The sequence below is a fragment of the Arachis hypogaea genome, chromosome 18 (genome assembly GCF_003086295.3).
Source record: "Arachis hypogaea cultivar Tifrunner chromosome 18, arahy.Tifrunner.gnm2.J5K5, whole genome shotgun sequence".
NCBI classification, from domain to species: domain Eukaryota; kingdom Viridiplantae; phylum Streptophyta; class Magnoliopsida; order Fabales; family Fabaceae; genus Arachis; species Arachis hypogaea.
This window is the reverse complement of record NC_092053.1, coordinates 35,332,186-35,346,369: the sequence shown is the minus strand read 5'-3', so window position 1 is coordinate 35,346,369 and position 14,184 is coordinate 35,332,186. Positions and strand designations below refer to the sequence as shown.

The following is a 14,184-nucleotide window of genomic DNA, read 5'->3' as shown; positions in this document are numbered from 1 at the left end:
TATTAAGTACTCATTATGGCGCATTGTTTGCCAGGATTCAGCGCTTGCAGAATATGATAACATATCCATTGTAGCACCTGGCCATTATCCCGTGAAATCGGTTATAACCTTAATCGTTGAGTCAATTACGTTTTTTTTTTGTCTGTAACAACTGTCATAATAAATTTTTTCATATATCAGGCAACATCAGACATTAAACTCAATTATCTAAAGGGAAAAGAAAAAGTTAAATGCATAATTTCATGAATATTAACCAAAATGATAAATATATATTAACATTTAATCAAACTAACTAGTGAGTTTTATAATTTACAAAAAAATTATATCATAGTTAATTAGTTATGTTATTAAAATTTAAATTAAATTTAGAGTTAAAATTAATCATAATAAGCTAATCAATTTTATGTAATAATAATTAGACATATCACAAGGGATAACTTATCATTTGTTTTAGAAAAAATTGAATAGAATTTACCATAAATAATATAGATGTCAATTACTCAAATATATATATATATATATATATATATATATATATATATAAAGAACTAACTTTTAGTTAATAAATATTATTTAATTTTAGTATTTAAATTTATAATTTAAGATTTAAGGTTAAAAATTTATGATTTAAGATCTACATTTTAAAATAAATAAAATAATTAAAAAAATAACCGATATTAGCCGAAAAAATTAATTACCTAGCTAATATTATTACTATTAAACAAAGGTCAATTTTATGATTATACTTTTTAAATTAAATATTAATCCTTAATTTTTTTTTTTTTTTTTTTACAAATTAAACGCCATTTTTTAGCTTTTAGCACAATGACAATTATAACCACAAACAAATTCGGCAAGTAGTAATAGTATTCAATTTCCACGAGTAGGGCAGTTTAAATTACGAAGAAAGAAAGGACAACAAAGACATTATTACTTTTTGTCGTCTTTATTGAATTGACTTAGACTCCGCATAGACGTGTGTAGCGGGCTAATCATAGATATAGCCATTAAATTTCGCATAACAAAAGAAATAGAGAATTAAGCACTGAATAATTTATATGTTCTAATTGATCTTTGAGATGGACTGGCCTAAGAGGAAGCCATGGCTGGTATTAGTGGTAACTACTATAGTGTTGGTTGAAGTGTTTGGCAACGTTAATGGCTGCTTTCCAGAAGAGAAGAAGTCGCTTCTTGAATTCAAGGCTGCTTATTGTAACGAAACTTTGCTGCCTTCTTGGGTGGATCACCCAAACAGTGATTGCTGTCACTGGGAGCGAGTTACATGTGATTCTTCCTCCGGCCATGTCTTCAATCTCTCTCTACAGAATCTAGGAAAGCATGATATAAATGGAGATTGTTTATCTCCACACTTAAACTGGTCCTTGTTCCTGAGCTTTAAGGAACTCACTAGCCTCGATTTGTCCCATAATTGCTTTCAAGACTTCGTTTTTTATGAAGGTATGCACCCTCTAATCTGACCTCGTGTATTCGTTTAAAAAGAAATACTACATTAACATACAATTGATATTTTTCACAATTTAATTAGTTTTTTCTCCAAGTGTCCTTAAATTGTTTGGATAGAGTACTCTGATCTTGCTTCTTTATTAGATTTTTTCACATGATCTTACCAATGATTTTTTTTTTTTAATGTCGCACGATCTATATAAAGTCGACTTTGTTTTTACTAAATTTTGATGAATTTGCTTTTTTTGGTAGATTTCTTTTATAGTCTTTTATTGTAATTTTTTTGTCGTAAAATATATATATTCTGTTGTGTATTTTTTTCTAAATATAAAAATAAATAATTATTAGATATTCAAAATTTATCATAAAAAATAAGTTAGATAAAAATTAAATATTAAATTATAGACATCATAAAATTTATATTTTTTTTATTATTTAAATATCCATCGTTTACACTTTACAAATTTGCTGAATAATAATATTGGCATTCCTAAGAAATTATGTAAATAAATGAAGTTACTTTTAAAACTTTAATTAATACAATTCATTATTCTTTTCCAATTATCATAATTAGAAGTGAATAGGAGAGAAAAAGATTTATATATATATTGAGAATAAATTTTTTAAATAAAAAGGTGAGAATGTAATTATTATTATTGGATTGAATTTAAGATTAAACCTACTTTAAAAATTAGATTACATGAAACAAAAAAATAAAATTATTATTCTCCCTCTTAACAAAAATATCTAACCAAAAAACAAATCTCTAATTTTTGAACCTTTTTTTTTGCTGCGTTATTTTTTTCATTGGTCTCGTATCCGTCATCGCTCCTCATTATAATTGTCACTGTCGTAACTCCTCCCTATATTGTTTTGTCATTACTCCCCTCCAACCAATAATTTAGGGATATGAGAAGCAACACACTTTTGCTCAGACAGAATAGTCATTATATATATATATATATATATATATTATGTTCGCGTAAAGCAGTCTATGGTTAGAAAAAATAAAAAGATTAGATTTTGTGGTCAAGATAATTTATATTTGGTGTCCAAGTTCACTTGAGTCTAAGTTTGAGGAGTGTTAGGAGGCAGTAATTTTTGTGATTTGTAACCATCAAGTAATTATTAATGATGATTTTAATGGTGTAAAATTTCATCCAATAATACAAGATTACTCACTTTTCTTTTGGTGGATACATGCTAGCCAAAATTTAATAAAGTTGTTGGTTCTTAGACTTTTTTTCTATTTTTTTCTAATCATTTCCGTTACATCTCTTTTTCTTCTGTTATTTCAATTTTGACATTTCATTTAAACATTTATCAATTTTTATATATTTTAATACAAATTTTATAATTTATAAATTTTTTATTTTCTATACATGTTTTTTTTACTACTTATTTTCTATACTTATTATTTTTACATTTTTATTCTTATTGGTTACACCGTTTGTAAATCCTAATAACAATAACGCAACTCAAAAAGAAATCACATCTACTCTGAATTGATTCTTGTGGCAAATTTTGTAAACAATTTATTTGTTTGAGCCGATCCGAGCGAAATCCAAGAAAAACAATCTGTTATCCATGGTAGACTAAATTTGAGTAGAATCAATATCTCTATTTAATCATAATTTTGCATGATTTAACATGATATTATATATATATTGAGTATAACAAAAATTTCTCAAACTAATAATCTTATTCTAATTTATCTTACTGTAATTTTTAAATCTAGGTATAATATGTCAAATGAAGCAACTTGAAGAGCTACATTTGAATGGTAATAACCTCCAAGGAACTTTGGGAACATGTCTGGAAAATATGACATCACTCCGAACTCTTGATCTCTCGCATAACTCCTTAAGAGGTAGCTTACCCGATTCAATAAGACACATGCCAAGCTTGAGAATATTAAATTTGGGGTACAACAATTTCTCTGGCAAGGTGCCGGACATATTTGATGGAGGCACCTCACAATCAGATACGCATCAAGTTAGTGGTCTTAACATTATAGACTTGTCTCATAATCAATTGTGTGGCGAACTTGACAATAATTTATGGATACCTTCATCTTTAGTTTTCTTGAGCCTGCAAGGAAATCGTCTTACTGGTGTGATACCTGATATTTATCCTGTTTCTCAAAGCATCAACATAGTTGCCCTTGATTTGAGTGACAATGATTTCACGGGAACTATTCCGGGAAGCATCTACGGCATTGAGTCTTTGGTGTTTCTTTTATTAGCAGGAAACCAATTGCAAGCCGAACTTTCCAGTCAGATATGTCAGTTAAAAAGCCTACAGATTTTAGACCTTTCACGTAATAACATAACTGGATCTATACCTTCTTGTTTGAATAACATAGCATTTCGGGACATAAAAATCATCGTCTCGCATGGAATAGAAACATCGGTATCTTATGGCCAAGCGAGAAGATATATTGCACCAATGTTTCGTCTTATGTTTAGGTTGGGAGAAGTGCAGTTCATGACAAAAGGCTCATTCTTTTCGTATGAAGGTTCTTCACTTAAAACTATGTCAGCATTAGATTTGTCGTCTAACCAATTGACAGGAGAGATTCCTCACGAGTTAGGAGATCTCAGAAGCCTCCATTCACTCAATTTGTCGCACAACCGTCTCAATGGATCCATTCCTGAGAACTTTCACAATCTACAAAACATAGAAAGCTTGGATCTTTCAAATAACAGTTTGAGTGGACAAATTCCTCTTGATCTTCAGGACTTGTACTCTTTGGAGATCTTCAATGTGTCCTATAATAATCTATCTGGTATAGCACCTGGAGGAAACCAATTTGCCAACTTTGATGATAGCAACTATGAAGGAAATCCATTTCTCCATTGGACCAACAGCAACAAACGAGTTCCACCATCTCCAATCCCATTGGACAAGGGAAAGAAGAGCGATGATTCTTTCTTTGATTTAGCTTCCTTCTATTGGACTTTCTCTGCATCCTATGTCACCGTGCTCTTAGTGTTGGTGACAATTCTTTGGATCAATTCTTATTGGAGAAGCCTATGGTTTTATTTTGTTGTATGGTGCCTTCTTAAATGTTTTGGTCATTTTCTTGGAGATGCTTTCTGCAAGAAAATCATGAAATAAATTACTCAAGGATGTTTGGTGTATTTTTCTATGTGCTTTGTTGAAAAGAAACAGATTTTGTATTAGACTTTAATTTAGTTACTAGTCGCTCTAGTTCTCATAAAAATATTTTATTGAATTCCGTTGTTCTTTGCACTTAGATGTTGTATTTGTATGGTGATATAACCCGCATGACTTTGTTAATAGCAAAATAAAAAATAATTAATAAACGCTCTCTATATATATTGTTCCAAAAACCATGTGAATAGACAAAATGTGAATAAAAAAATTACAAGGATAATAATGAATAGGATTCCATTATCCTATAATTGATAGTACTCTACTACTCTACAACTATTATATAGGTAGTATTTAAAAAGTTCATAATAAAAAAAATTGATAAGGTTTGACAGAAAGTTGTACATCTTCTGAAATACAAGGAATCTCATATGGTGTCATACTAATATATCCTATGTTGCATTATTAATTAATTAATTCAATTATGGTGTATTTTATTTTTATAAATCATGTATGAAATAAAGCATAAGGAAGAAGTACGGATTGTACCCCCTCTACATATTTAAAGAACCATGGATATATCATTACCCAAGCTCAACTGCTCAAGCATTATTGTAATTTCTCTTTCTGTAACTTCTCTTTCTTTTACAATTAGGATATGAAACTCTCTTGCTCTTTGTCACCTCCTTCTGTTCGTCTTGCCAGAAAGGTAATATGCACTTACGCCACAGTGGCAAATTTGTATGATCAGGTGGGAGCTGAATTCATTGGAACATTCATTCTAATGTTCGCCGGAACAGCGGCAACAATAGTAAACGAAAAAACAAATGGATTAGAGACATTGATTGGCTGCGCTGCCGTCGTCGGCCTTGCTGTTATGGTGATCATCCTCTCCACCGGACACATATCCGGTGCTCATCTCAACCCTGCTGTCATCATTTCCTTTGCTGTTTTGAAGCACTTCCCATGAAAGAATGTAAAAACTGGTGATATATATATGGCATGCACGTGAATTTTTACTAAAATATATATGGCATGCATGCAGGTGCCAATGTATATTGGAGCACAGATATTGGCATCAGTGTGTGCGGCATTTGCAGTGAAGGGAGTGTATCATCCATTTATGGGGGGTGGAGTGACGGTTTCTTCAAATAACAGTTTGAGAGTATGGATCTTTCAAAGCATTGAGAGTATGGATCTTTCAAATAACAGTTTGAGTGGAGAAATTCCTCTAGTGTAAGAGACTTGCACTACTTATCTGCCTTCAATGTGTGCTACAACAATCTATTAGGTAAAGCACCTAACCAAGTGCAATTTGGTACTTTTGATGAGAGCAGTTACAGAGGAAATCAATATCTCAAGTGGGGTTAATAGTAATAGAGGCAATGCAACGCTTCTTCCACCACCTCCAAATCTGCCTAGTGGAGGAGACAACGACAATTCTGTAATTGATTTCATATCTTTCTGTTGGAGTTTTGTTGCATCTTTTGTCACAGTGCTCTGAGCATCTGTGATGATTCTTTGGATCAATTCTTATTGGCACAGAATATGGTTTATTTTATGGAAGAGCTCCTCTTTAAATGTTTTGATGGATTCCTTGAAAATGCATTATGCTAGAAACCGTGCTTGTCATTAGGTTATTCTTTGAACATGTGTATACCTTTGCATTTGGTACTAGAATCTTGAAGTTGTATGCTGTTATGACTCATTCTTTGTTATTCAACAATGACAAGCTGAACTCTCATAAAATAAAATAAAGGGTAAAATATATTGTGTCTCTAAAGTTTACAATTTTTTTTCAAAAAATACCTCTAACGTTTAATTTTATTCAATTTTGTCTCTAATATTTTCGATTTATTCAATTTTGTCCTTAACGTTTTTGATTTGTTTCAAAATTATCTCTAAACGTTTTCAATTTTGTTCTCAACATTTCAGATGGAATTAACATTCAGGAGTAATTTTGATACAAACAGGAAACATTAGGAATAAAATTGTATACAATTAAACCTTATGGGTTCTAATGAGATGGATTATGGTCACATTTCTGATTTGAACCTCCGGATATAGGATATCTGGTCGGTTGGTAGTGGCATTTGGATACTCTTTATTTTTCTTTATCTCAAAATTTAAAAGGTAATATTCTTTCTTACAATCCAGATGTGCAAGTAGGTCCGGAAGTGGGTTGGTATTGGTCTGGGTCTGCTGCCAAAGTCTATGACTCACGCAATGGTTACTTATGGTTGTGTAAGCAGCTGTTTGGTTAGGAGGAGCGGGAGAATTGACTTTGCCTTTGGCGCCAGCTTGTTCCGGAAAAGCACAAGTTTTTTGCTTGGCTGTGTCTTAAGGAGGCTCTTCCTACTGCAAGTTTTCGCTTCAAAAGAGGGATATCGTCATCGGATAGGTGCCGAAGATGTCTTTCTAGCCAAGAATCGGGTTTACATTATATTCGGGATTGTCCAAAAGCTCAGCTTGTATGGCTGATAAACCACTATTTTATGGTTTATCTTGTGCTCAATTGAGTGATTTTTACCAAGTCTCTGCACACTTATTCATAAAATTTGCATGATTTTACACTTCCTTCCTAATTCTGTGCTTTGATTGAAAACATGCTTCTTTGACCTTAAATTTGCTATGTTTAATCCTCTCTTTTATACCATTCGATGCCATGATCTGTGTGTTCAGTGTTTTCAGGCTTTATAGGGCAGGAATGACTTAAAGGATGGAAAGAAAGCTTGCAAAAATGGAAGGAACACAAGAAATAAAGGAGACAACCAGCGAGCATCGACGCGCACGCATGGCTCACGCGTGCGCGTGATTTGGAGCTTCCCATGGCGACGCGTGCGCGTACCTGACACGTACGCGTGATAAGCGAGATTGCACAGCGATGCGTGCGCGTACCTGACGCGTACGCGTGACACGCGAAGATGACCATCGATGGTACGCATGACATGCGCCACGTGCAGAAATCACAGAAAACACTGGGGGTGATTTCGGGCTGAGTCTGGACCCAGTTTTCGGTCCAGAACGCAGACTAAAGCCAAGGGACAAGCAGAGACTGAAGAAAAACATTGATTCATACACTTCCCATTATTCACAATTTAGGTTTTAGATGTAGTTTTATAGAGAGAGAGGCTCTCTCCTCTCTTTAGGTTTTAGGATTCTTAGGTTTAGCTATTTTCAATATTAGATTTCTACTCTATTTCAATTAAGTTTCTCGTCTACTTTTTATTGTTCTAGTCCTTTAGTTTATTTATCTTCTCTTGTTGATTTATTTATTCCCCAATTTAGTTTATAAACTCCATGTTAGATTGAATTTCTTATTTAATACAATTTGAAGTATTTCATATTTATGTTTGCTTTTTTCAGTTTATGTTATTGATGCTTTCAATTGGTTGTTTGGAATTTATTATCTCTTCTTGCTTTTCTATGTTTTTATGTTGTGCCTCCCAAGTGTTTGACAAAATGCTTGGCTGGATTTTAGAATAGACTTTTATATTCTTGGCTTTGGTTGAGTAATTGGAGACTTTTGAGTTATCAAACTCCTTTGTTGACCGATAATTGAAAAGTTGGTAGTTGATTTGGATCCCTCTAAAACTAATCTTTCCTTATGAGTTGACTAGGACTTGAGGAATCAAATTGATTCATCCACTTGACTTTTCTTCATAGTTAGAGGTTAACTAAGTGGGAGCAATAGCCAATTCTCATCACACTTGATAAGAATAACTGGGATAGGACTTCTAGTTCTCATACATTGCCAAGAGTTTTCTTAGTTATTAATTTATTTTTCTTGTCATTTACATTCCTTGTTCCTTATTTCAAAAACCCAAAAATATGCCTTTTCATAACCAATAATAACTACACCTCCCTGCAATTCCTTGAGAGACGACCCGAGATTTAAATACTTCGGTTTATTTTTATTGGGTTTGTTTAAGTGACAAACAAGTTTTTGTATGAAAGGATTATTTTTAGTTTAGATACTATACTTGCAACGAGAATTTATTGTGAATTATTGATTAATGAGTTTTATCGTGTCGGTATAGAATTTCACACAAAATGAATGAATTCTCGTTGTAGATATAGTTCTACACCAACAAACAATTCCCACATCAAAAATTTCAATTGTCACAAAGAACAAACCCCAAATAAGAATTAACCGGAGTATTTGTACTCCGGGTCGTCTCACGAAGAATTGCAATGAAGTGTATGCTTATTGGCTATGAAGGGGCAAAGGGGTTTTGTTTATAAAAGGGCAAGAAAAATAGATGGCAAGAAAAGTAAACTAAGCAAGTGATTAAAGGAAGCAAGTAAATAAGAGAAAGCAAGTAATAAAAAGAGAGAGAGAGACATTCATGGCAAAGATTGAGAATATAGGCTTTCTACCCTAGTCATACAATGATTAATTCGTCTTATTTAGTCAACTCCAACAAATGAAAGAAGGTATCATGTCATCTTCACATAGAGAGAATGTCAAATAAGACTAGTTAATCATGTCACAATAATAAACAAGAATTTATCTCATTACTGATGTGTGGAAAACGATCTAACACAAAACTCACCGGCAAGTGTACCGGGTCGCATTAAGTAATAATAACTCACGTGAGTGAGGTCAATCCCACAGGGATTGAAGGATTGAGCAATTTTAGTTTAGTGGTTGATTTAGTCAAGCGAACAAGAGTTGATTTGAGTGATTTGTATCCAACAGAAGCTAAATTGCATGAAATTTAAAGGGAGAGGGATAATTGACAAGAATTTAAAGTGCAGAGAAATTAAAAGAGCTGAATCTAAAGTGCAAGAAATATAAATTGCAGAAACTTAGATTGCAAGAAATGTAAATGGCTGAAGTTTAAAGTGCAAGAAATGTAAATTGCTTGAATTGTAAAAGAAATTGGGAATTTGGATTGCAGAAATTAAACATGAGAAAGTAAATTGCAACAAACAGGAAAATAAAAGATGAATTGAATTGAAATAGATCTCAATAGAAAATGTAAATTGGCTTGAAGAAGCCTTAGCAGATGAACAGAAAGGAAATTCCAGATCTCAAGGGTCAAGAGACTAGAAAACTAAGTCTAGATCTCAGCACCTTCCTTGATCCAATTCAGAAAGCAATTGCAAACAAATTTAAATTCAAAACAGTAAAGAAACTTGAATTAAAATCACTAAATATGAACTATGCAGAGAAAGAAACAAAGAGAGCTCAAGGTGAGATTGAGACAGAATTTCCTCAATTCTCAACACCCAATACTCAGTAAAGCTTTGCCGGAAAGAAAATAAGAAAACTGAAGAGGAAGAGAATTCAATTCTCCTCCCAGAGCCAAGATCAAAGTTACAGTAAGCAAAGAGGTATGAATTTAAAAGTAAAAGTTGACGTCCCTCCTAAATCAAACTAACTTCTATTTATACCCTTTCTTCTAATGGTCTTGGAGCCTTGAATTTGGGCCTTGGCCTTGATGGAATTGGATTGAAGATAGCCTTAGTTGGTTGCTCTTGGACTTGAGAGAAAACCCTTTTGCAATTTGGACTCTGAGCCTTTAAGTTTGAGTCAAAGTTTGAGGCAAACTTCAACTCAAACGTTGGGTTGCTGAAATTATGCAGAAAGGTTTTTGTCTTTCATTCACGTTTGAGTTCAAGTTTGGGGTCAAACTTGAACTCAAACGTGCTCCTTCCAAGATCACATTTGGTGCCAACGTTTGCCTCCAAGTTTGAGGCAAATTTGGTCGCAAACGTTGGCTTCCCTGGGTGTATACATTTTACCAACGTTTGCCTCCAAGTTTGAGGCAAACTTGGTCGCAAGCGTTGGCCTCCCTGGATGCATATGATATGCCAACGTTTGCCTCCAAGTTTGAGGAAAACTTGGACGCAAATGTTGGCTTCCTCCAGGGCTAGTTGTTGCACCAACGTTTGCCTCCAACTTTGAGGCAAACTTGGACGCAAACGCTGGCTTCCTCCAGGGTTAGTTTTGCTGCCTTCTGCTATCCCTTTTCTTCAACTTTCCTCCAAGCCTTTTGGTCACCTGTCATCAATCAACAAATGCGTCAAAGCTATGCTAAAATCATGAGACTTATTATCATCCTTGTCATATAAACAATTATAGCACAAAACCTCATGAAAATGCATCAATTTATTCATGGTTGATTGAATCTAAATACATATGAATTTCTACCCAAATGGCTTACTTGTAACTCAAGAAAGTGTATAAAACTTATTAAAATCAAAGGCAAAAGACTAGTAAAACTAGGCTAAGATGCCTTGGCATCAATTACGTCATCCCCGAAGATGGAAGAAGGTATCATATTATCTTCACACTCGAAGAAAGTCTAACAAGACTAGCTAATCTCAATCCAAAGGTCCTAATTAACCCGCTAAGTGAATTAGCAAGAGATTAGAGTTAATGGAAACAATATTAGCTAACAACTCTAGATAGCCAACATGAGTTGGGTTTTCATGACTCAAGATTGCCTAATTACTCTTTCCAAACCAAGAATGCTCAAAGTCTACTCTAAAGCCCAACCAAGTAATTTGTCAAACACTTGATGGTTGTACAAGGAAAGCATAATAAATAACAAGAAATAGTAAAATCTACCAACTACAAATTGCAAGGAGACAAGATCAACAACTCAAATTCACAATAAAAGACATCAAACATCAATTACATTATAGAAAATCCAAATCCAACAAGTGTTCATCATCACAAAAGGTAGCAAAAAGGGGAATTAACATGGAAACTAAGAGGAATCAAGAATAGAAAAACGAAATTGTAGAGAAAACAATATGAGAACATGAAATTGGAACTAGATCTAAGATGAAATTGACCTAATCTACCCTAATTCTAGAGAGAAGAGGGAGCTTCTCTCTCTAGACACTACACTACATGATGCTAATCCTACAACTAATTGCTCCCCCTTTGCTTGGACTTCAATTCTGCATGAAATACACTCAGAAACAAGTTGGATTTGGGCCTGGGCAGCTCAGAAATCGTCCCCAGCGTTTTGACTTTAAGTGGGTCACATGAGAGTATCTGCGCGTACGCGCCATGTTCGCGTGCGCGTCGATTGGCAAATTCTTCATCCGCGCGGACGCGTCATGTACGCGTGCGCGTCTTGTACGCGTGCGCGCCCATTGATGCATTTCCAATCTTTGTTTCTTCATGCATTCTCCTCTTTGTATGCTTTTCTCCTCATTTCTTCCATCCAATACTTGCCTTATGAAGAAATCACTCAACAAACACATCAAGGCATCGAATGGAATTTAAGTGAATCAAAATCAGCAATTTAAGGGCCTAAAAAGTATGTTTTTACACTTAAGCACAATTCAAGGAAGAATTACAAAATCATGCTATTTCATTGAATAAATGTGGGAAAAGGTGGTAAAATCCCCTAAAATAAGCATAAGATAAATCACGAAATCGGGGTTTATCAAATCTCCCCACACTTAAACTAAACATGTCCTCATGCTAAAATCAAGAAATAAGCAAAGGGTATCACATTTATTCAATGCAAATTAACTACATGCAATCTATCTATATGCAACCTATTTATATGAATGCATCCACTTGGTCAAAACAAGTCAATCTCTAAGAATATATATACAAACACAAGGGCTATGGTAATAGCAATCAAATTAACCCACAATTGAATTGAATCATTGAAAGATTTTACAAACTTGCAAGAAAAGATGATCATGGGTGGAGACATGTAATTGAGCGATCAAACCCTCACCGGATGTGTATCCGCTCTAGTCGCTCAAGTGTATGGGGTTGATTCACTCAATTCTCCCCTAATCATGCTTTCCAAGATTTGTTTTTCATCTAACAATCAACAATTACTTTATGCATGCATACAAAAATCATGAGGACTTTCCCATAGGTTGTTATGGGGCTAGGGTCAAGGTAGGATGCATATGGTCAAGTGAGCTTGAAATTCGAATCTTTGATTAACTTAAACTTCCCACCTAACCTGTGACAACCTATACAATTCTAAACAAATCTAACTACCCATTCTTCACTTTTTCACACACTCATGTATTCTCTTTCGATCACCACACATATGCATTGATTTTTATTGAACCTTCACTTTGGGACATTTTTGTCCCCTTTTTATTGCTTTTCTTTTTCTTTCTTTTCTATATATTTTCTTTTTCTTTCTTTCATATATATATATATATATATATATATATATATATATATATATTTTTTTTTCTTTTTGTTTTTCTCATCATTTTTTTAAACTAAAATATATACAAGAACATCAATGCATATGGTTTACACATGATTAATACATGAGTATGTATCCAATTCCCAAAATTTTTCAACAAGAACATAAACACACTTTTATCTCTACCCAATGTACCCAACTTTCCCAAAATCAAATGATGAACACTCTCACTAGTCTAAGCTAATCAAAGATCCAAATTAAGGACATTTATTATTTTTCACTTAGGCTTGTAATGTGCTTTAATTAAGAATAAATGGGTTAAGCATAGGCTCAAAATTGACTAACAATGGAAGATAAAAGGTAGGCTCTTTGGGTAAGTGAGCTATTTGAACAGTGGCCTCAATCATATAAATGCAAGTGTACACAAAGTAATGGACATAAAGACTCAAACAAATCAAAGATTACACTCATAGGAAGAGAATATTGCACACAAGAATGAAAATAAGTGGTTATGTATGATGTAACCAGACAATTAGGCTCAAATCTCACATGCTTGTGTTCTTAGCTCAAAACATGATCCACAAAGTATATAATTCAAGCAAGTTCTGAAAAAAAAATTTTCAATTAATAGGGGTGCCCTATAGATAAAATCCTTAGAAAATATCATGATTTTGACTAAGCTTAATATATACATATGCAAAATGAGAAAGTGTAACTAAAAATCCTAAATTGAAATGCAAAAGTGTTGGGATTAGAAACTTGTTACCCAAAATAGCTGAGTGGTCGGACGACCTCCCCACACTTAAAAGTTTACACCGTCTTCGGTGCATCCAAAGATGACAAGGGGGTACGGCGACTCTCCGAGTTGCCACCTTCATCTGGTAGGTCAATCGGTTGCTGCGTGTTCTTCCTCCCGCTTTCGTTTTTGCTTGTGGTGCATCAATTATGAAAAACAAAATAAACACCGTAAGATGAAAAAATACAAAAGCAAGGAAGCGTGAATTGTTGGAATGAGGTAAATCACTAGAATTGAATGGGTGAATTGGTGTGACATTGATGAAAAATAAGTGTGTGGGTTCTAAAATTACGCGTGGTTTAGAACACACACACTAGTACAAAAATTTATGTCACAATTACACAAAAGAAAACATGCACTTCACTCATTCTAGTGTGCTTGAGATACTTTAAAAGACTTGTAGGTTAAGGCAACCAAACAAGTAGTGAAGAAGCATAAAAGCATTCAAGCAAAAATCAAGCAATTGTGAAATTGGATAATGAATGGACATTGATTGGTGTGTAAGTAAATTTGGTGAACAAAATGGTTTAAAGAGCTCATACATCAAACAATGACACTTATTGAAGTTGTTGCAACACCTAAGTGACATAGAGGTGGAACACATGGATGCTATGGAACTTAGGAAAAAGGATATAGAAGTCAAAAATCAATCACAAA

The 14,184-nt window shown here is 33.7% G+C and overlaps 1 protein-coding gene across 1 annotated transcript; it reads left to right on the top strand.

The window, feature by feature from the left end:
* The first annotated feature begins 945 nt into the window (after window positions 1-945).
* Window positions 946-4,702, top strand: LOC112773217 (uncharacterized). The gene is made up of 2 exons (XM_025818281.3): window positions 946-1,458; window positions 3,203-4,702. The coding sequence occupies exons 1-2, from the start codon at window positions 1,080-1,082 to the stop codon at window positions 4,582-4,584; spliced, it is 1,761 nt and encodes a 586-aa protein (XP_025674066.1). The 5' UTR covers window positions 946-1,079; the 3' UTR covers window positions 4,585-4,702.
* Window positions 4,703-14,184: the final 9,482 nt, after the last annotated feature.